We start from the raw sequence: 24700 nt of genomic DNA on the forward strand, positions 1-24700 counted from the left end.
TATCCTCAGACTATTTAACTTCTCTGTTGCTTCGTACATCCTAGAGTTTGATTTCTTAAAATAAAAAACAAAATCACAGCTTCCAATTAGCAATGATAGATACCTTCAGTCACTCTGTTAACTTTAGCTGAAAATGCTGTCCTTGCTGTGACCTATATGGCTATACTCATATGGCCCAATCCTTTGTTGGAGTCGTAGTCCCCTGCCGGCGTCCCTTGCAGAGAGTGTTCAAAGGGCCCTGTCTCAGGTTTAGGCAGTGGATGGCATTGCTCCTCCAACCATTGCCTGCCATCATAATGAACCAGGATATCTCTGGAGGTAGAAACCCAGAGCTTTGCAGAGAAGAGTAGGGCATATTTCAGACACAGAGTATGGAGGTGGCGTTTCACCGGTAGGAACGACTCCCGCTGTTGCTGAACTGTCTTTGTATAGATTTTTGGTAGACATTCATTGAGCTGCCCTCCATTGTCCATGGGCCAGGCGTACGTGCCACCTGCAGAATGCTATGATTGGATGGGGGCCCACGGAGCCGGGGGGACCCTGGTACTCGGTGACCCCTTTCCACTGTGTACAGCATTGAAACCCACCCAGTCAGCACCGTTTCCAGAAGCAATTTTTATAAAAAGATTAGCACCAAGGGCCTCAGTCTTTTCAGGGACTCTAATGATGTGCACATTGTTGCTCCTCAAGCACCCTACTGTATCATCCAGGTGCTCTGTGAGAGTCTTGACCTCTGTTTGAAGCTTACTTCACTGGACCCTATGGTCTTTGATCACAGGTGTGGTGTGGGCCAGTACTTTTTCTGTGTCTGACAATTTTCCTGCCAGTTTCTTATGACTGGTGTGAAGTAGCCCTTGATCTAAAGTCACTGTTTTGATCTTTCACTCAAGAGCTAATTTGGGGTCCTTGATCACCGCCAGAATACGTTCAGTGTGTGCTTTCCAGCTGCCCCTCTTTTGCAAGCTGTGGCCCTATTGTGGTTTGTTTTCCAGTCGCTTCAGGTGGTATTCTGTCCACTGGGCCACAACCCCCCCCCCCCCCCACCGCGTCTCAGCGCCATTTAATACTTCTTTAATCTACATATACTTACTTTCTTTATGCATCTATATACCTTCCATGTACTTAAGGATCTATATATTTATTACTTTCTTCTAATTAAGCATTTCCAATGCACTACCCTCATTCTCACCTTGTACCCCGCACAATATATCCTCTATCCCAACTCTGACTCATCTCAAACCTCTTTCTGCTACTCTGTCCAATGCACTACCCTATTTCTCACCCTATATCTTGATCAATATATCCTCTACCGCAGCTCTCTCATTCATCCCATACCATTACTATAATCCGCCAAAAAAACGGTTTCTAGACTCTTCCCTACTCTACCCCTCCTGGCATCATCTCATACCTCTTACCATTCTGATCCCACAAAACCAGGCTTTCTAAACCCTTCCCTCCGACTCTTCCACCTCCACATTCCTTTTACTCATTCCAAGCCTCCTCCTACTGCTGTGACCAGAAAAAAAAAAAAATCTAAATCCTTTCCTCTTCTGTCCCACCACTATCCATTTCAACCCCAAAAACAGACTAACATGCCCACCTCTCTCTTTTTTTAATATTAAATAAGAATGGTGTAGGCAGTTTCAGTGGACTTGGTCACAATGGCACTTGTTTTGTGGTAAAGTTAATTATTTAAAAGCCTTGCATTCTCAGTGTGCGCTGAGCTGGAATGCTTACCACTGACAACCCTGCCTCACTCGCTTCCTTACTCAACCAGTCTGTGGAGTAGCCCAGGTGGCTATAGGTACAAGCACCATTTTCAGTTGAGCCTTAGAAAAAGTTGTGAAGCTGACCCGGTAATTTTAGGAGTCTGGGTCAAACCGCAATCCAAAGAGTCCTACATCAGGGAGCTCATGTGGAAATCCATTAGAGAGGGTCACGGCACATCAAATGCATTCTCTGGAGTAAGTCAAGAAAACGGTATGCTGCTCTGGCATTCGCAGAATCAAGTGTGAGCAAAACCCCAAGCCTAAAGCTGAATGAACTGATAAGAGTATCAGGCTGTCAAGAGAAAGCCACAAACTCAAAAGAAGGCCAAGCACGGGAGCCAGGCCAGTATCAAATGGGACTGTGGGGCCTGGGTGTCGTGGCATTCTTGTGCCTGGGCTAAGAGTAAGGATACATTATTTATCCCACGCTGTAAATATACCTCAGTGCAAATACAGAAGAAAAAAAGGGGGAAAAAGTAATTTACAAGCATGGTAATAAATGTTCAAAGAATCTGAATGATGTTACTCAAAAATCAAATCAGTCCATTTGTTTTGGGAAACTGTTTATTTCAAATCAAGTCTGTACCTGAAATAACAAACATACTGGTACAAATATAGACAGAAGAGCTAGATTACAAATATTCCAAAAAGACTGTAAAAACATTTCAGCCTCAGATTTCGCACTTACTATTTACAGATTTACATAAAAATAGGTTTGTATAGCAAAAAAAGTTTGACTGGCACTTCAAGAAGACGTTTCCAAAAGCAAAAGAACACGTTTTCGTATGTTTATGTAGGCCAACGTAGTGTTAAATCTGCGCAGCCTACAGTAAACTCGAAATTAAAACTTCCTGTGACACCTGGCTAGATTTCGAAAACTGCAGCAGGATGGAACATTCCACGGCTTTCCACTATGCAAAAAAAGGAAATGGGCTGATCGATTCATTAAAGACTTGTGCAAGCGGCAAAACACTCCATGGCATTTCAATCTCATTGTTTGGACATGAAAAGCAGGCAAGCTGTGCCTTAAATGCCATGACCAGCACGGAAACATTCCCGCACAATTAGGTCCATAAAAAGTAGATTTAAAATTCAAAATGGCACTCGAAAAATAAAACTCTGGGCCTGTAAATTACTGTAACTGAACAAACGACGAGATGGGTTTGGGTATATGAAATTCAGAGAAAGGGGTTTTCAAATTGATTACCAAGGGGTATTTGACAGGAAGACCGTTAAAATACAAAAATATGCGGGTTAACGATCGATCAGTATATCAATGCCTTTCTAAATACACTCCCTGTTTAAGTGAATTATAGAAAACACACAACACTGCGCTACTCCGGTTTGTTAACTAGAAGGGTCCAAAGTTTGTTTGAGGAGAACGTGGTCGATCAGAAGAATTTCCGAGGGCGTACAAATGCAACACCCACTCTTTGAAACTCGAGTAAAAGGAGGTTTACTCGAAACAGTTTTATTGGTAGCGAAAGTGGTCTAAAACTGGATCTTCTTAGCAGAGAAAAGGCGCTAATTGCTGAAGTCAACTTAAGTGTAGCACTCCAGAAAATGTGCGTGTCAATTTCTGATAAAAAAGGGAAAGCACTTTTCAGGACTAACGGTTCTCCCTTTGTACACACAGACAATACATAAGCCCCATGGAATTTCCTCTTGAATACGATTCCTGAACGCTAACTGAACCATGCAAAATGTGGGCAGCAGATGAGCAAAAAAAAAAAAAGTGAAATATTCGTTCCCGGAATGCATTAGTTCCACCTAGCCTTGAAGCCGAAACCTCATTTAGAAGGAAGCTGCATCCGCATGCGCCTCAGAATTTCCTCACAAACCGATCTGCTAGTTTGTTTGCATTTTAGCGGCAAACTGTGCTGATGAAGGGGGAATGACCCTGCCATTATCTGGCACACTGACTGGGTCTGTATGGCTGTCTCCAAGCAGCGGATAAGGCCCTTGTGCCTGAATCATAACATGGCGGTGGAATGCAAACAGGGCAGGAAAAGAAAAAAAAAAAAAAAAAAAAAAAAAATCACGTTTAGAAAAGAACTCGGGCACAAGAAGTGAGCGAGATGTGGGCGAGAGGCGGTGGATTGGGTACAGACGACCCCATGTAGTACAGAGGTGCAGAAGCAGCTACTGGGTTGTATGGTAACAGGAAGCGGAGCACCTGGGACTGCTTAAAAACAAGTATGAGGCAGAAGCTACAAGGAGGCTGTGGGTAGGAGATAAGGAAGGGGAGGTGATAGGTGCTGAGACAAGAAGAGGACACACAGAAAGGGGGCACTGGGTTCTTTGTTGGGGAGGGGCGGTAGGAGGAATCCATGTGCAATTAAGGTACCCCAGAGGAAGTGTGGGCTGTTTAAGGGAATCCTTCCATCCTTGTCATAACTGCAAACATTTCAGCCGTGTGTTATTAATTTGGGAGTTTTAAATAATTGTATTTACTTTTTTTCCTCATGTTGCAGTTTTTTCCGTGATAGGCTCAAGCACATTTTAGCATTGCAACAAAAGTGCTTTAAAAAAGTACAGTAAACGTAGGCACTGGATTTCTGCTAAAAAAAAAAACCTAAAAACTAAAAAAAAAAACAAAAAAAAAAAACTGCTACAATCAAACGCCAAATAGACCTGCATTTCAAACTTACTGACGTCTACATAAACCTCTGGGTGCACTGTTCTCTGCACAGTTGAAAACTGATTGGTCAACTTTTAAAAGACGAAGGCCCCCGATATGGGGTAGAGTTGCATTTACAAATCTAATACAAGTTTTCCAAACAAAAGAAAAGCTGTCGCCACTCTTAAGAAATATCACAATCTGAAGGACAGGAAATACTAGGTTTCTAAGTGCACATTGAACAGGTAATTGTCAAAAATTACAAGCATTGGAAAAGCCAATAGGTTGGAGACTCCTACTCCAGCTCAGACAAAAACTATACAAAAAGCTTGTTGCAAAACAATAAAAAAAAAACATTGTTTGCTTTGTGAAAGCAATGAACAGTTGAGGTAAAAACATTTGCGATTATAAAGTGTATATTTTAGATCTAAAATATCCCTTGTGCATTTCAATGAAGGCGGAAGGCTAGGCCAACAGAAAGCAGGTGAGACAAAAACACTCTAGCAGGCTTATATGGGGCAGACAATGCATCAAGCTAATGGCACAAGGGTCCAGAGCCAAAGCAGACCATGGCTTAGCCAAAGGAATACACAATGTTCTACTTGAATAACACAAGCGCTATTGCATATCAAACCTAACCAGCAAACGAACAATCAAATGTGGCCAGAAGCCTTTGTGAGTAGTGCGGGCAAGTTCTTGCCCACTACCCATTACAGTGGACACTTCTACTATATTATATCACAATATATGGAAGCAGAAAAAGGAGACAAAGAGCCTTCATGTCTCACATAATGCAAAAGATACGTCAGAACAAAGTAGTTAGGAAAACGTTATGCCACCGGTTTCAAGCTAGCCTGGCTGAGGAGCCAAAACTTTTTCCAGATGCTGGTTTTTCAGTCCAGGGAGAACTGTCCTGGCAGTTCGGGCTGGACTGTTCACATGGGGAACAGGGTCAAGGCTGATTTGCATACGACTGGGTCCAAACTGGAATCACGGGGCGACCAAAAGAACGATGGATTAAATCCAGATCGGTGACTGTTTGACAATGTTCAACATTACGTCCATCATCTTTGTTTTGCGTTAGGAAAATTCCCACACATTTCCCAGAGTTTCAATGCCATTAGTACGCTAAGTAAAGAACGACTGTCATTCTAGCTCCTTGGTACACCCACAAATCCGGCGCTTTAATGCAGATAAAATACAGGTGCCACTTTAAAAGGCCCCTCCCCATAATTTAAGGCATCCCATACTCCATGAGGGTGAAGGCTAGCAAGCACTACAGAACCAGCCAGTTTGTGCTTTGATGCATATAGCTTCTATGTTGTTGATATTCTGCACACCGCTTCCTGTTCACAAGACTAGACAATCTAAGGTGTTTTTAAAAAGGATAAATGTGGAACATATAACAAGCACCATGGGATCAGATGAAGCCCCTCTGCTGCAATATGTACCCAAACTAGAATTGCTAATGCTCACAAGGATGAGCACATCGGGGGTGACCATGGTCTGTGGTCCAACTTCAATTACTCAATCAATCAGGGACTTCTATAGCACAGCTACTCACACGTGAAGGTCTCAAGGCACTGGACTGAATACAGGCTCCCATGAAACAAGCCGAAACACCATCATCGGCACAGCAGAAATAAGAACCGCGGCCCAGCATCCAATTGCGTTTCAAGGTTTAAAGGGGATGATGCAGTAACGATTGAAGGACTGGTTTCATTCTAAAAATCAGAGCCAACTTCTAAAGAGAGGAACTCCCTTACACACTGCTCTACGGCCATGCAACTGCTTTTAAAGAATGGGCCGGTTACACATGACCCAATCTATATCAATTCTAAGACCAAGCAAGAACTGGCAAATCCAAAAAGGTCGGACCTTGGCAAGCCTGCAATTTTTTTTAAATGTCTTTTTGAAAAAACATAAGCAACATACATTAAAGGTTTAAGTTTAATAAAAAGTAAAGGTGTGGTCACCTAAAAGCTGGCATGCATGTTTGGGGCAATAAGGAAAGGAGATAACCCTGCCACTGAAGTGGACTACTTAACCAAATTCAGTCACTCACAGTGTAGAGAGAAGATGATTGAAGTGGTCAGACCAACTGCCCTATGCTCTCATGGGCAGCGGCAAAACATCAGTGAATCTTGGCCACACCAATGGCTATAAAGAGCTAACAGAAACCTCACTTATATACACATATATGCAGACATATTTATTAAGAATTTTTTGAAACGCAGAAGGCTGGCAAAACCAATACAAATATCTCAAAGCTAGACCTAATAAGGGCCAATAACAGATTTCAACACTTTTTTTTAGAATTTAGCAATAAATTGTGGTGCTTGCTGTAATTTGAATGAAGTTTCAGAAAATAAAAATATGTCAAAGGGATAGCGTGCTATCAAAATAAATTAAAATGGGCGGGTTTTATGGCATGTTGAGAAAATGTAATCACCCTGCAAAGGCAGAAATACTTCCGTTAGTAAGACTAATACAAGGTCTTTAAAACAGAAAAAGAATCTAAGTATACTAGACTATACCCACTCTCGAGCATGCCTGGGCTTGCACAACTTGGGACCACCTTCTCTCTTTCTGCCAATCACATGCTGAAGGCACAGCCTCTAACAATTTCACAGGAGTCTATGGAATTTAGAAGCAAAGTGCTTTGGGTACATTGTACATTTCCAAGGTTGAACGACTTAACAGTTGATCAACCAGATGAACTTTCTAAAAGTAATCAAAGCCCAATCATGTATTCTTCCCTCTACCCACATAGCCCCTTTGGAGTCACCCCAAAGATACAAGCATGAATATACAAATTCAAAAAGCACCAATAAAACATCTCTGGTGGAGAAATAAACTGCTGCCTTCTGCCCAAACAGGCAAAGCTGGAAAGTTACATTTACTATCCATAAAGAAATTATCTTTGGAAAAATTCAAACAATCCTCGCCGATACTACATCTACGTGCATTATAGTAGTAAAGCATGTTGAAAGGACTCGTCTGGTTAATACAATTTGAGGAGATAAACATCTGATGCACATTACATATAGAGAAAAATAATTTGAGTGCTTAATTGATATATAGAGGATATACATCTTTCCCTTTGTTTCTACCAGTACCAATAATTTAAAGTGTTCTAAATTGTGCGCCTTCCCATATGATTATTTAAAGAAAGATGCGAAAGTTGATAATATTGGGTGGCACAGGTAATGGTGAAACATTCTGAAACGAATAAGCGACAATCAGATATACAGAAAGCAAAATAAATATCCTGCACTCATCTAAAATATATTAGATCCAACATTAAAAAAAAAATCAGCTACATTAACAAAATAGCTTAGTTTTGTCAAACATGAAGGTACCATTGTTACACGAGGAAAACTATGAAAAGGTATAAATACAATGAAAAGATTTTGATCCCTATTTGTCACTTATAAAATTATAAATATGTACCATATACCATAGCCAATACAGAAATGCAGAAACCCATATACACCTGCATTTTAAACTTAGACAGGTCTTTCATTTTGATCGGAAAATGGCATAGAAAAGGAAGGAATGCCCTCAGTAAAGTACACAAACACAAGGTACTAAAAACATAAGAATTAAATTAAGTATAAAAAGTAGAATTTTATTCTGGAACAATCTCTACAAGCCACTGTTATTTCATTTACATGATGCTATTTTATTCTGCTTAACAACAACACTACACAAAGAATGGTCTTCAAAAATGTAAGAGTACCTTTCGAGTCACCATTTAAAGGATATTGCGCCATGGATTGCGCTCGAGAAATGGATGGCCAAGAAACTGTAGTTCCTAGAGCCACAATCAAAATGCATCATGAAACCCCTGAAGTCTTTTATCCGAAGAGCGTTATAAAGGAATTACACGTTTAGTGTTCTAAACATAATAAAAAAAATAATAAAAAGGACAAAAGCGACGTACCCAATATATATATTATTTTTTTTATATTCTATATGAAATGCCCCACAACCAAGCTTTTCTCAACAGGTCGGTATTCTAAAAGGAAAGGACTTAAAAAAAAAAAAATCACGCAAGGTTTGAGTGTTCAGCAAAAACACATTTATAAAAAGTATGTTGTGATCGTTCGAGGTTTGGGTGGCATCTGCGCTGTCTTTGCTTCCCCTGCGCCTATAGCCCACCCCCAAAAATATACCAAAATAATTTGGCAACACTGTCTTAGTTTTTAAAGGCAAACCAGTCTGTTCTGCCTCTACACGTGGCACTTTTACCATGGAGTAAAATATAATGGGTCGTACGGAGGATTTTTTAAAAATCATTTTGATACAAGGTACGGCAATGGCATTTGCAGGTACACCCAAGTTCAGCGCCAAATGCGGTGAAAAAGTCTGTTCAGGAATGAGCAATGTTTATGCGTAGAACTCATTTGTAGGCGCCTTCTTGTAGATGGGTTTCTTTCCAAGGTCGTAGGTGCCTTCATCCTTTTTCTTCATGCGGAAATACAGGAGGAGGATAAGGAAAACAGCAAAGAGCAGACCAACAACACCACCGGCGATCAGAGCTAGAGGGAGTGAGGAAACAAAAAGAGACATAAGTGTTCTGGATAATGCGGTGGAATGGCATTTTCTACACTTGAAATAAATCCATCCAGCATGTTATAGGTACAAGAGCCCAGACACCGCTCGCTACACTTACGTGTATGCATTTAGCTTTAAATATTTAACTTTTAGCATCGATGAAATCTAAAAAAAAAAAAAAAAAAAAAAAAAAAAAGTGTACTGATTGAGATGCTCCCTAAATTACCCCTCAGCTAACAGATTGCCAGGAGAGTTTATAAATTTAGCAAAAATGGCAGAACAACTATTTAACTACTTTTCGTTACAGTGGAAGTTAGTAGTAGTCCTGCTGCAAGCTTAATAAATCCACTTAACTATTTACAAAAATTACCTACAGGGCGATCTAATGTTTAAACGTTCATATGACAAATCACAAAACCTCAGTTCCAGGGTGTAACAAACATGCATGGCAGAATTGCAGTCAGTGTGCCACAACACTCATGCCTCAGATTGACGAACAAGAGCAGCAGTGTTTGCAACAGCTGCCTACACTCAAGCCCTTAGTATTAGGCATATGCCTCAGTACTGTATGGGTGCCAATTGCCTACGTCAGTGGACATATGGCAGTCTTTTGATTGCAGGAGGCCTACTGTCAAATCCTCACACAGTCAGTGGTGCTGATGGAAGAGGAGTAGCCCTTAAGGGCAAGTCCTCGACAAGCTCGTATTTACATTCTACTGTGGGTATCAGGTACTAAATAAGGAGGACCTTACAAAATAAGCTTTATATGTGCTGGGGGTTAGTGAAATTGCACATTTCACTCCCCACATTGCAGTGAAGTGCTTCCAAAATAGGCTTTTGTGCTAGGAATACTGTGAAGGGAGGGTCTGCAATATTTAGACATAATCAGACCTCATAATGTCTCCACTAGGTGTTGAAGGGGTGGAGTTAGCTATAAAATGTGTAAGCACTGTGTTGGAGAAATTGCCCAGTTAGTCTTCCCAATTGCAGATCCCCAGCCACATAGGTTAACATGGCAATAAGTTATTAAATAATAACTCCTCTTAAGGAGGTCATATATCATCATCAAGGACTTCCTAGAATGGTATTGATAAATCAAACATTATGCCATTGTTGAATTTATCCTAAAAATTAGAGACAAGAAGTTAAGACTTTGTCTGTAAGCCAAAATTCAGCCTTCCAGTGATCTGAACTGATTGGTCAGAGTTAAGTCGATTAGCCAGGCTGCTTTGATGAGTTCATAAGTAGCCCCTGGGATTAGTGAGCAATTCTGGGAGGGCAGGGTTCTGTTACATAGGAATGCCAGAGAAGGGGAGGGGGGGAAATCTTCAATAGAAGGAGGCAAGAGAGGCCAGTTTTATTTACACCTCTACTCTTTGAACCCAGCCAGATGGCAGGATTATGGAAGGAATAAGCAAATTTAAGGAGTGAGGGACAATATGGAGATGAGCCATCCTGAAGGTGGGCTTAGCCAGCTCTGGTCTCTCTGCTGGAAAATTAGATATGTTGAATTTTGGAGAAATGGTGATCTCTGGAAGACTATAGTTCTACACTTGGAGGATATGGTCATACTCTGGAGTGTTGCCCTGCACCTCATTAGACAGGAACGCTCTCCTGCTTGACCCAGAGAATTGGTTGATTTGCACCAACCAGGCCCTGCACTCTGAAGACTGCCTGCTGTACATTCTGGAACTACAGTCCTGTGGACTACCTGGCATTAAATGTGCTAAATAGTGGACTCCCTGCAAGCTACAGGTTAACAGAGCTCACCCGGACCGTCACCACCAAGAATCCCCAGACTGGAGTACTACCAGTGGATTTGTAAGGGGTTGTCCAAGTGGATTGAGGGAACTTAAGTCTCAAACTTTCCAGGACCATCTTGAAGCTTCCAGACCCTTAGAGTAAGTTTGACACTTTGGGACCTACGGAGGAACTTCAGGAAAAGTTCCAGAACTTTGCAGAACTTTGGAAAAAAAAGCTCCATAAGGGGACAGACTATCTGGCTAATCAAGCCTGCTACCCTCAACCGTGAGCCGGCCTGCCGTCCGGGTTCATCCTGCTGAAAAACTCCAGAGGTTTGATTTCCAGAGTTTAACCAGGAGTTGGCTGAAACCCAAGCCGGCGAACCGTCACCGAAGCCGGCGAACCGTCACCAAAGCTGGCCTGGGAAAGAGCAGTGAGGAACCCTTGAAGAAAAAGCTCTATAAATGTTTTAAGTCCAAACGTAGGAGAGGTGATCTAGAACTGCGAGAGTCAAGCCAAACAAATTCAACCATGAGCTGGCCTGGATCCCTGGTTCGGCACCCAAAGCACATTTTGAAATATGTGAATTTAACACACAACATTTTACTACAAATAAACAATTAGAACCGGTTTACAATTTAAACCTTTGTATAACCTTCAGGACTTCTCCTTTATCCCATCCCATTAAAATTCTGTAGGGGTTCTATGTCATAAATGCAGGACATTGATTAGCCTGCAAAATATTTCCATTACTATTTTCTTCAAGTGTTAGTCTTTCCCTCTCTGGTTAGAACATTTTCCATGCTAAAGGAAGATCAGCCTTAAGACTGTACATTGACTTCCAGCAAGCCCTCTCCTCAGAGTGGAATTTAGTGAAACCTTGGTCTACTGAAGCTTGTTTGACTGTCAGAGCAAAAGGTTCATTGTTGCTTCGAGCATACTCCTCCCCCCTACTGGAAGAACCCTGAAGACGAGATAAAACATACCGCAGTATGGGCCTTCCCTGAATACATCCCAAAAGTGTGCATTAATTGCTGAAAGTGGGATAGGCCCAAGGTCACCACTATTGAGCTAACCCTCAAGTGGCATGCCAACATCCTGTACAATGTGCATCTCACTCCCCCTTTCAAAAGAAGTACTTACCAATGATGACTTCTGTCTTTTGAAAGAAGCTTTCATGCCCAGTAATGGCCATTGGAATCTCATTCGAGGAATCTCCCGACACAGGAGCAGACCTGTCTGGGGACACTTCGTTTCTCTGCACCAGTTCCTCATCAATATTCTCCTGCTTTGGTTTCCTTGCATCACCATCAGGAATGCGGTTATCAGTAGGAAACTGCAAAACAAGTTAAATATGCCAAAATTAATAAAAAATTTATGCAACACTAGCTTCCTATGTTCTTTCGTAATCCAATAAATTAGTCCAAACAATCTAATGGGCAAGTTAATGTTCACTTACAAATGCAATAACTACAAATTAGGAATCGCTGCTGGTGCGCTTTAGCAGGTGAGCATTTGGACGTAGATATGGTTTTTTAAATTAGAGCGAGAAAGCAATAGGAAAAGAGCAGGTCTGGGTGAAATTTCTGTTAAATAGTCGTCATTTCCCACTACAGCTGCTATGCCAAGTTATCCCAAGCTTCATCACAACAGCAGAATGAGCAATCATAACTAGAGCGGCTGTTCAATGCGCCTGTGTTGTGTGTGTGTTTTTAAGCACAAAATGCGTCCTCGTATCCAAAATAGATATACGAGGATGTCATGGTAAAATATAGCTTAAATGCAGTTTTTGCATTTCGCCTAATTTTTGCCCATTTACACAAAATTATATTGCGCAGAATTCACACACACCACTTGAAAGGAGTGGCATAAAGAAGAAACAGAGAAAAAGAGAAGGAAAGAGATAAAGAGTGAAAGAGTAAGATTCACAGTTTGTTGCAGAAGGGAAAATACAGTGCAATGTTCTCCATACTAAGGAGATGCCTAAATAAAAAAACATAACTTTGCAAGTTTTGGATTGGGCCACATCAACTAAGGTGATTCGGTTATGGGCGTAAAAAGTACAATTCTACAAATACTAAAGTAAGTTACATTTGACATTTCTAGAGATGGAAAATCTGGTGAAACTAGTGCAGAGGAAGAAGAAATTGGTTCGAAAGGGAACTGCAGGGTGCAAGGCCTGCGCTTATGTTCTATGTGAGCTAACATTGCAATGGTTGTATAGCACCAAGCAAAAGCGAAAACACACCGCTTCCAATGCAAAAAAAACACAATGACAGAAATTATTCAAACTTACATCGGGTACCACCGAGGAAGATTCATCTTCGTTTGAAATATCTGTTGTGTAAAGAGGAAAAAAAATCATCAATTTAGGCACTTACACTTGGAGGACTTCGTTTTTTATTTTTATCTAAAGCTCTCAAAATAGGTGCAATACAGTACGTTTGCAGACAAGAAAGAATGTAATGGGAACAGGTTATTTAAATGATATCCTTATTATTAAACAGAGGACGCCAAGAATTCCTGGATGGGTGGATTTTCGACATTAGCACAAAATCTGGCTACATATTTCCATTACATCCTTTTAAGAAATCACTTCCAAACAGATTTTCAATTGGTAGAATAGACAGCAATATTCCTCCTATAACTCCTAGGCAATATGAACACATTAACAATATAACATGTACATCTGCTTAAAAGTTCCTTTAAATAAAAATACCAACGTTTTTCTCTTTTCTTACTCGTGTACGTCTGCACATCCATTGGACTGGCAGTCATGAATTACAGTACTGAGGAACGCACCATATAAGATAAGTCAGCGCTTTAAGTGGGGTCAAAAAACACGGGGGGGGTGAAAGAGGCGGGGGGGGGCTATCTCAAAGAGTCGTGGCTTATGTAATTGAGGGCAGGGCTTTAAAACACATACGATAAAAATCTGTGCTAGCCTAGTGTGCCACCCCACTGGTGTTTTTCTGCTTCTGACATTGCATCTAGATATATAATACAACAAGTAAACATTACACCTACCACAAGCCAGGGCTACTGGCTTTGTCAATGGTTGTTAGTTGCATATAATAAATAAGCAACTGCTATGGACTTGTTGTATATAATATTGAAAATGCTTCAGTTAATAAATGGACTGTGAAAGAACTAAAACGAGTCTCTTAAATTACATCAAAGTCTTTAAGCACTGCTGCAGAGTTCATATTTTCTTTTCCAACCGGAGGGTGAGGCCCGAATGGAGAGTTTGACAGGGACTCGTCTCAAGTTTTTAAGATCTGCCGGTGCTAGCACCGGCAAGACCCAGCCCACTTAAAGCCCCGAGATCAGTATCGAGCTTATGGAAACAAAGTGCATTTTCTATTGGGAAAAAAAGGAAAAACAGAAGCCTTCATTGTAAAGAAGGCGCCAGAACCAAGTAAAAATCCGTCTACTCTACGAAAATCTGAAGGGACTGGTGTCTGGTTTTATCTGCCAGGGCGAGTGAAGCGCGTTTGTCTTGCCCTTGTACATTATGTAGCCATCTTATCTGTCTAAGCTGGTTCTGTGCCAACAGCAGAACCGGTTCTTCAGTTTTCAGAGTACATCAAGTTCACAAACAGAATTGTAATTTAAATCTGTTGAGACACGTTTGGTCAGCCTGAAACGCGGGAGTGCATCACATTTTCTTAAAACTTTGAGGCAAGCCTCGCTCTGCATCAAATAAGTTCAGGCCACCCTGTTAATTTCTGTGAACACCAGTTGCCTGCGGCTCCAACATTTACCAGGTTTTATATCTCTAAATTTTTTCGAGAAAGTCAACACTAAAAAGACACAAATGACCTACCCTGGAATATGGAATCTGAGGAAAAATGATGTAAGAAGGTGGAGGCGTCCTTCACTTACATGAAGCAAGGCATTTTGCACGAAGTCCGGTTTCAGGGCCTAGGACTAGGCCAGAGAAGCCAGGCTTTTATTTACTGCTCCAGATCAAATAATGTCCCAAACAAGCTCGAAAATAAGATTGGGGGTTAGGATGCAGTAATAGTTTGGGAACCTTGACAGTTGTGGTGTTAAACATGTAAAGACCCATCCCCTTGCCTTATACCTCCATCTGAATCACATCTATGGCGATTTCCGTCCTAGGATTAACGGACATGGTTCCCAGTCCCGGGCTTGCACGACAGCCCAGTGCATTCCAGGTGTTATGGTCTTGTTTTGCTCCAGTGGCCTTACCAGAATAATACATTGGAAATCAATGATTCGTAGGTGAAACGTTCAGGACTGGCGACAGCGGCAGTTAGGACCTGGAGTCAAGGGTTTACCCTAATCAGAGAGACTACTGGTGGCGATCACAGCTCTCCAAGCCGAAGCTACACAAGTTTAATTCCAAAGCACCTCATATTGTTTTTTGCTAAATAGTACCTGGGCATAGGACAGATTTTGAAGAGAAGAATGAGGAGAAGCAAGTGAATTCCTGGAAAGTTTAGCAGTAAGACACTCTGGTAAGCTCCTATTGCATGACAAGGCTAGACTCAAATCTAAGGTCTGGATCTGCAGAACTTGGCATTTGACTTGGGAGGAAACATGCACAATTTTGGCAAGGTAGTATCGGATCAATAGTATCAATTTATTTGTTGAGCCATCCAGCCATATCGGTATTCAGCCCTGCATAAAAGTCCAGTGCTAGAAGAAGGAATATAAAATCACTGGAACAAAAGCTCATTACAACATTTTTAGCAGAAAAGAAGAAAAAAAAAATATGGGAGGGTTTGATGGGTACTTACCATACTGATTTCACTAGGAAAGTTTTATACTATTTAATGTCACTGACCCTCCTTCAGAGCAGCACAAACAAAAAGTTTAATAGTTAAGAACCATTTTAGATCTGTTTTAATGTACATGTGCAGAGCTAAGCACACACAAGTAGCCTCTGCAACACAGCTGCACAATTATGGGCAACAAAATGGAAACTGCAAATGGAGATGAAAAACAATGCCCTCTTCAATAAGGACATTAGATCGCTTTGTGCAGACAAAAATGGATTGTATGTACCTCCATCGCCGGAACCTGATGGGTAATCATAGTCATCTTCATCATCAAGGTCTTCATCGCCATCAAAATCACCAATTTCAATGCTCTGATCCTCATCATCCGGTAAAGAGCCAGAGAATATATCTCCAGTAGGTTTCATGATGGCAGTCTCTCTTACCTAGATTAAAAGAAAGAAAAATAAGATATCAAAAAGGAATACTGTGAAACGATGTAATACGTTGAATAAGAACGCCAGGTTTGTCCTGCATTAAAAAGTAGCTTCCTGATGCAGAAAGGCCTTAAATCTTCAGACTGAACTTTTTGACCCAAATCCATTACTCCTATTGCTGCTTGCACAGTTTTTGTGAAGGATGCAAATAACCACTCACATAAGAAAAGAATAGGAATGCACACACTGGAACATAAGCTTGACAGTGAAGGTCATAGGACAGTGGTTCTAAATCCACAAGAAGACTGGTGCCACATGAGAACGGAAAAGCAACACATTACAACAAACAGAAAAATAAAAAAAGGAAAAACTAAAAGCATCACACCAGATTAAACCAATAATACGTTGCCGCTTTAACATAACACAGGCCCCATAAAGCACTTGCCATATTTGAGTTGATGCAAAAGTCTGTAAACCAAAGCCATAAGTGAACATATAAAGAGAAACAAGCCTTTTTTGAAAGCAAGTGCTGCAAACTGCAAAATTATGTGCCTCACGTTTGTGGGACAGTGCAAGTGTACTGATCTGAAATGAACAGAAGACAGGGAAGAACAGTTGAGAGAAATGAGAATGCCAGAGTACCCAACTGTTTGAAAACAGAAAGCACATCTTGCTACAACCATTATGGTGTTAACTTATTCCTATATTTGTTAACAGCCTTCTGGATCATCAGCAATCCACATAATATGAATTTGGATGCATGTTTGCTATTAGTAAGCATTCAGAAATCATAAATAAATACCCCAAAAGAACCACGATGCTCTCAGAAACCGAAAAAAAAGGACAAGTTTACAAACAGACAATAAGGCCTTTATGAGGAAGGGGCTTCCATTATGTTAGAAGGGATAGTTACAAAGCTACAGCAAACATTTCCAGGAAAGTCAATAGGAGGTTCAACAGCCTAAGCTTGAGAATGTAACCACACGTATAGAATGATTGATGTGAACTTTAGGTCACCCACACCTCTTTAGTGGAGGTGAGTAGAAGGTTCTCAGATTACCAATCAGCAGGCTTATTTAGTGATCTTTAGTGGGGACTCTGCAATTAGTTTCCTACAATTTCATGCATCCACCCGTAATGTAGTTCAAATCCTTCAGAAACTGTAATGCGGCAAGAGAAAAGCAAGGATCATCAGTCCATCGAGTCACTGGTTCAAATCGGTTGAACTCCAATGGTCGTGTAATGGCTTTGTGCTGTGCCAGAAGACAGAGGAAGCTCCCAAACAGTCAAGTGCATTTCCCTGAAGCGCTGGATAAAGGGTTAGATTTAAAAACATGGCATAAATATCTTTGAATTTACCTCAGCACCATCATGTATGGTCTGTGCTTGCATGAGTGTCCAATTTGGTTTGGTGGAAGGGTGCTGGGTGATCTGCACTTCTAGAGCTAGCTAACCCACACTGACCACAAAACATTTTACAATCTCCAAGAAAAACACCGAAAAATCCAAAGTAATATCTGTTGTTCAATAAATCTAGGGTGCGATAAACTACTACTTCAGTCACTCAAGGAAGCACTGTTAGCCGAAAGCAGTACCTAGAAAAAATAACCTACACCCTTTAGTGACACCAATGAATCATTCCAAATCAGTTCATGGATTCTACTACCTATAAGGCTGGTCCAGATGGAACAACAAGGGCACTTTGGGACTGGCCGTTATGGATATATACCAGACCGCACAAAGAGCAGATACCATTTTTACCCGGGTGATACATTTATACAATTCAAAGGTCTGTGGAAATAAAGGATCTCGAAAATAAAGCAATATATGTACCCATTTAATCAGCAAGAGTTGAGAACTGTCGAACAAAATAATAATCATAATCATCTTCTTTGTACTAGTTACAAACGAGTCCATTCCTATCAAAAGGATATTTGGCCAACAAAACAAACTCAACAGATGCTGTGCAAAAGAGTGCAATCAAGTTCCACTTTTTACTGCACTGCAAAGGGAAACCAATTCTAACTTTTCTTTTAAGACCATTTGTTAACGACCACAAAGAGAAAGGGGCCAGCCACAGCTCCAACAAACCGCCGTCCCACAAAGCTTCCTTTATTTGCCTCTTCAGTTTTTTTCCAAGACTGTTTTGACAGCATGGGCCTCCACACACAAGAGCACGTTAACCTTGGAACTAAAGAACACCCACAATTCACTCTGCTGCAAGTTAATTCTTGACTTTTATTATTACGATGGACTTCGGTGCAGTTGGTCGCAAGCCAATCCGAGGAAACTGGTCTGCGATAACACTGGCAATTTCGGTAGGCCCTAGGGTGCAGTCAACACCGCTCCCGACGCCGCGCTGAGGAGGGAGGAGAGGGTGCAGAAATCCAGCCAAGCAGGACGCAACTGCCTTTGTAGCTTTAACAGCGAAGCCATTTCACGACAACATCTCTTTAGAATGTGTTGCTGCTTTCACATCTTGGGAGGTCTTTTTTTTCCCTTTACAAAATATTAGAGCCCCATCAACAAGGAAAAGAGACAACCCCCCCCTCCATTGGAGGGACGGGGCGGTATTGGTTGTAACATGCATCCTTAATTTGAAATGGATATGGGAGCTCCTTCGCCCCTCCTGTTATCTTGGGGCTCAATACCTTATGTTCACTGTTTGCCAATCAATTAGTTTAGTAATCAGCTGTAGGTTTCATAATGGAAGGCAATGCAAATGCCAAAGCTCTGGCTTGCCAGATCAGTATATATGCATTGCAAGAACTGGAAGTCAGTGTGGAGTAAAGAGTGACCATATTTTTTAAGTCTGAGAAGAATAGTAATTCATAGAGCAACCTCCTTCCCTCCATAAAACTCCACTTTGTGAAGCCTTGGATTAAAGGAACAGAGTTTGAAAGCGCAGTGGTCAGACAAAACAACTTCTAATGGTTTTAGGTCCCTTTAGTCTCCAGAACTTGAAATTAATAGTGGCTGGTATCAGGGAAAAGTGGGGGGAGCAGCTCGAGTGGCAATCAAAAAACAAAAAAGGAATGCCGCTTTCCTGCACCTCTGGCTCTAATGCTAGTGCACTGACAGGCTCTCAGACACCTAAGGCCAATCCAGATGCTGCTCTCATTCTGGAATTACTATTACCCGGCATGAGAGAAGTGCAGGGATTGGCCTGAGCGTGCTAGTTAAGCACTCCCATTGGGACTGGAAGCCTATGTCTGGTCTTCTCCTCCCAGCAACGCAGCTCGGGTTGGAGAGGTCTCAGCACAGGTCAGTTTGGCTGCCTGAAGACAGCCGGCCAAACAGACATGTGCACTTGCAGCAGTGCCCACTACTCCTCCTACCCCTGCTGCAGTGCTGTAGTCAGGATGGCTCCAAGTCCAAGACTCGGCTCCGTGACGAAAAATAAAATAAAACTGTATTATCAGAATTCCAGTTTTCAAGTTTGCATCTGCTGGGGGCGGGGGCAAAGCTCCTCCACCACAACGAAGGGGCTGCCACTGCTTGCAATGGCTATATTTTTAGACCTCTATTGCAGCAAAAGAGTGTTGAATTAAGTATCTTACAACATAACGTATTGTTAAAGTTACTAAGAAACTAGTCAGATACTAAGAAAGCACATCCGCATTTTATATACATATGCTGATATGTTTAAGGGAAACACTAACTACTCAGTTGTGAACTTCCACATTTTTTTTTTTAAACTGGTACTACCCACCTCACATTTGGTGGAACAGTGATCACAGAATCAAAGAGTATCCTTTCAGGCTTGCGGATGGATGGTAAAAACATTTCTGCATATCCTACTTGAGGCAAAGTGGGTATGTGGAACAGAGCTTTCAGGATGGGCTTAATAGTAATACAAGTAGGGCAGTGGCCATAACTGCTCAATGGGCAGGATAACACCAAACAAAACAAGGGTTCTCAGAAAATCTAACATGGAGAACAGGGAATTTACTAACAGAGATATAATGAAACCTGGAATGCCAATGACAAAGAGCAACGGCCATGTGGATAGAGTCCATCTATCTCTTGCATTGAGGATTCTCAGGGGGAGAATTAACAAATTCTTGACTGATGAAAATGGCAAACATCAATGCAGGACTAAAGGATACAGACCACCTCAAGCAGGCGGTTATGACATTATTAAAGGAACTGGATTCCAAATTGGGGTTGTGGTTCAAAGCTTCCATAACCACGTGAAAGTACAGAAAAGGGAGTCGCCAAATAACTGGTAGATTACGGTCACTGTTGTAAATCCATAAGAGTAACAGAAAGCACAAAGTAAAGTTCATTGAGACATTTTTAATTGAACTTTGAGATGAATGCTAAAGAACTCCAAATATGCCAGGATAAAATCTGTCAAAAGCACATCACAAACTGCTTGAACCAAACATACCACAGGAAAAAAACTGCCTTGACATAAATTCTGGGGCGAAAGGAACAAAGAACAGGACAAACTATTATAGACCACGATGAGGACTCAAGCCAGGCCTAGATGAAAGAAACGCAACCTGCTAAACTCGCCCCCTACAAAATTCCGTCAAATATCTTTGATCGGTCAAGACACAGACTACCTGACGAAGTTCAAAGGAAGACAGTTCACCAGACAAAATTACTGAAGAGCGCAGTCTGATTATTTCACATCTTGACTTGTATCAACAACTGACGCATGAGACTGGGAGAAGCCCTCAGTAACACCGGAAAGACAGACTTCAAATGCTTGCTGTCCATTATGGATTGAATTTCAAATCAGCTCCAGGTACCTTACTCAACTTCTTTACTAGGCCCTCCCCAAGAAACACTGGACAATCATTACCAATGATAGACTTTGACAAAATGTAGTCAGCCTGTGGTGATGTTTACACATGTTTGATTGTACAATAATAATACACTGAAAAAGATCCAAGGCAACATCCAAAGCTATAGAAAGCATTTCAAATTCCTGTATTGGTGACACCAATGCTCTTTATTTAGGTCTTTCTAAGGGCCAGAGTCAAAGACTGCAGCTTGTCCAAACCAAGCCGCTGTGCAGGCTCCTGGTGTTTGGAATTCACATCAGACAACATAGGAGCCGCTACCTCTTACGAACATTTAGAACCCTGCTAAAAATATAGCTTTTCAGACAATCCTATGATTGATCTGCATAGTCCTTCTGCGGTTAGTGCTCTTAGTGCCATGAAACTAGTTGGGAACGTGCGCTTTAGAAGTTTAGTACAACATTACAATTAAAATATTCCAGGTTTACAGCTCCGAACATGTAAGCAATAAAATAAAGTCTATATAGATATTTTCATCAATATGAACCTACATTTAACATCAAAAATACATTAAATGATTCTCACTGAATATACCAAATAGAGAACAAGAGAATGTTAGAAGAGAAAATAAAAACACAACACCAAAGAGGTCATCATCGTACACAGAACTAAAAAAAAAAACACACTGTGCACTAGTCCCTCATGATTGTATGGGACATGAATGTCGGTCCCACAACTATAAGGGGTAAATACATAAGGGGAGGCATTTTTCTGCGACACTCTAGCCCCGGCCCCGACGCAAGGAGGAGGAAGATGATTTAGGGGGCATTACACCGCCCGAAAAGGGATATACTACCCTTGAAGAGACTGAAACAGGAGGTTATACTTCTTGCGATTTGAAAGTCACACAAGTTTGAAAAGCACAACCCTGATTAAGTTCATACAGGATGAAACGCGTTGGCTGGACGAACTGGAAAATGAAATGTATTGAAAAAATAAAAATAATCAATAAAAGTTGGATACTGGGCACATTCTTAAAACAAAATCAAATTTTTTGTTCATCATGGTTATATTTGTTAACAATGGATTGCCTGAATTTGGGTCGGAAACCAAACAATATAGTGGACGCACCTTTTCTAGTTGTTGTGGCGTAAATTGAATAGTTGAGGCTTCCAGGCAGTGGGGCCATGCAAAGTTGAGCATGGGATCACTGATATTTGGTACGATACACTTGTGCAACGGTAGGGCCTACACTGTTTTGCGCATCTTTTCTGGAAAACACATAAGTGCTTACAAACGTTGCCTTTGAATTGCTATCCACTAAATTGAACGTTGAAATATAAGTTGAATACCCATTATAATGTGTGCAATACCAAATAGTGCAAGATGAAAGAATAAAATGCTGTAAGTTGAGAAACCACAATGTGCAGAAGTACATTAACGCATGCTTTGATGAGAAAACTATCCATCTCTGCAATAACTCTTCAAAGCACAGTTCTGCCGCCCTGGATAGAGATTGGGTTCGAATGTACTTCTGCCCTTGGTAAAACAGCGTCCGATTACAGACAGCAATGTGGCTACAACTTTGTTCATACACACTTTGGCCATCGAAGGAACTGGCGGTTCACTGCAACTGTATGGAAATAACTGGATGAAATGACTCCCCTTATATCCATTTTATATCAGCTCCAGGTAAAGTTAGGTCGAGATGTATGCAACCCACTTCTATTCTATTCTCCCACTGACAACAGTGCCATGAACTAATAGTTTCAGTTTAATAACCATGCTGATCAAAGCGGTTTTCCTACGGTATGGAAAAAAAAACACTGTATTGGGTTGTGTCGATGCAACACTCTCCTCGGATATTCAATCGGTTTGCCTTTAAAAAAGGCAAATGAGACATCCAAATGTCAACAATGTCAAACTGTTCCCTAAATGTACTATATTCCATGCTGCCTAGATTCGTGTTTTTCAACAACAAAAAAAAGTACATAAACGTTACATTAAAGAGACATAATAGGGACAAAAGCTAATAAAAATTATTCTAACAAGCCATGACTAAGCAGCTGTTATCCATGCAACACGGTTTCAGAACCGGTAGTCAAACGAATGCTATCAAATGAAACAAGCGTTGGCAGAGCCAATGGGTCTTGCCTACAAGAGCTATTGGATTTGCAGCCATGCTGTACAGCAGCGCAGGTACTTGCAGTGTGGCCAAATCTAACTTAACCCCGGTGCGGCTGTTTCAAAGAGTGGGCGGGGCCACATCGGCCAACAGACGTGCACAGCACAACCCAGTTATTGCTCGCGACGGCCATTGGCCGACGCTCGCAGTGAAGGGGTTAAGAAAGCGCTATGACAAAGACAGGGCTAATGTGTTTTTTCTTTTTAAAGTGCATTAGCGTGGGATACATAAGTCTATATACAGCATGGCTACAAATCATTGCCAAAGCCGGCAATGCCTATCTGTAGTGCATGAACAAAAGGCAATGGCAGTCAATAGTCTCAAAAGCGGGACCTGGTGGCTTTGCGAATGCTGGTTAGGTCTTGGCACAACACCAATGCGATTCTGGCCAAATTAATTAATCTCCCCATGCGTTAAAAAGGGGGCCGGTGGATTACATTTGCCATAAAATCCTATCACAAAGAACAACTTTGCCCATGTCTTAGTGAAATTACATTTAGAAGCAGACATCTGTGGTCGCAAGCATCCATTTCAATAGAGAAACGTTCTTTGAAGTATATGTGGCACAGTAAAGCATAGCTAAACATTGCAAAAGGATCAACAAGGACTACAGGGAAGAAGGAAAAAATAGCAGTACGTCAATCAGCACTATCAATGGAAGGGCAGCAATCAAACTGAAGCAATCAGTACTTGGTCTGTGCTCCAGCTAAACGAAGAGGACCTCAAGCCAGCACACACTGGCTAATTAGAAAGCAGCAGCAAGTAAGAAGTACAAGAAAGCCAACTAATATTAAGCAGGAGGCGGCCTGCAAGCCCCTTTGATATACAAACTCTTGCAAGCAAGAGCACATGCACAGTTGCAGGCAAGACCTAAAAAACAAGACTAATACAATTGGCAGAAATTAATAAAAGAAATAGAACTGCATAAAAACCAACTAGTCCGCAAGAGATAAAAAAAAGAATTAACCCCTTCGATGCTTGTGACAAGGTCAACTCGTCATGGGTGTTACCTGCGCTGTGCTTATGATGAGTGGACCTTGTCACAAGCAATGGGATTTAAAAAATTGCAGCGCACCACGGGAATATGCTGCAGCACTGATGCGGTTAAAGAAAATAAAATGCAATTTTAAAAAATTGCAGCGCACCACGGGAATATGCTGCAGCACTGATGCGGTTAAAGAAAATAAAATGCAAAGGTAAATTACATAAAATACAGGACCAAGAAAACGTTGTCCTGACCACTTTGACAATCCAAGGTTTCTGTGTAGGGTACATGTCCTTGGAATGGTGCGGGTTACGGTTGACTTACTGAATACTAAAATGACATTTGGTGCCCAAGAAGATCAACAGTCCTTTTTTCCTTTCCAAGATGGGAGGCTACAACCCGTTCTCCTTTATTCCTTGCTGAGGATGTGGGAAAACCTATTTTGTAAGTATATTGAAGAAGCTCTGCTATAAATGACTGGCAATTGGTGCCATCGCCGAGATGGTATACTGGCGTTTTTCAATGCTTGGCAATTGCGGGAGGGTTGGGGCTGACTGGGAGTTTTGATCAAAACAACTCATTTCATTAAAAGGTATACCCAATTATTATTTTATAATTTTACGGTTTAAAAAAAAAAAAGGCATTTGAAAATAGTATATTGACTGTTGCACAATGGCACATGTAGGCCACTGTGCACAAATGTGATTATTCAGCCAACTGTGAAAAAACCATGAGAGAACTTCTTTCAGATCCTGGACTGTTTTTGGCTGCTCAAAACAACCTATGTCTAGAAGACATGACTGCAATTCATTCATGAAAAGTGAATTGAACTTATCCATGAAGCAAATTTTACAACAGGCGGAAGAGCCCTGTATCATCATCATCTCATGTCATAAAACCCT

General features: G+C 41.2%; 1 protein-coding gene across 1 annotated transcript in view; it reads right to left on the reverse strand.

The window, feature by feature from the left end:
- Positions 1-2315: 2315 nt before the first annotated feature.
- Positions 2316-24700, reverse strand: part of SDC4 (syndecan 4) — a 36852-nt gene continuing 14467 nt past the window's right edge. The window contains exons 2-5 of the mRNA XM_086932309.1: positions 15727-15883; positions 12989-13029; positions 11836-12028; positions 2316-8933 (exon numbers count right to left, since the gene is read on the reverse strand). Coding sequence (XP_086788435.1) covers positions 8782-8933; positions 11836-12028; positions 12989-13029; positions 15727-15883 — 543 coding nt within the window. The 3' untranslated portion in view covers positions 2316-8781. The remainder of the gene's footprint in view (positions 8934-11835; positions 12029-12988; positions 13030-15726; positions 15884-24700) is intronic.

This window comes from Lissotriton vulgaris, chromosome 7, assembly GCF_964263255.1.
Source record: "Lissotriton vulgaris chromosome 7, aLisVul1.2, whole genome shotgun sequence".
NCBI classification, from domain to species: domain Eukaryota; kingdom Metazoa; phylum Chordata; class Amphibia; order Caudata; family Salamandridae; genus Lissotriton; species Lissotriton vulgaris.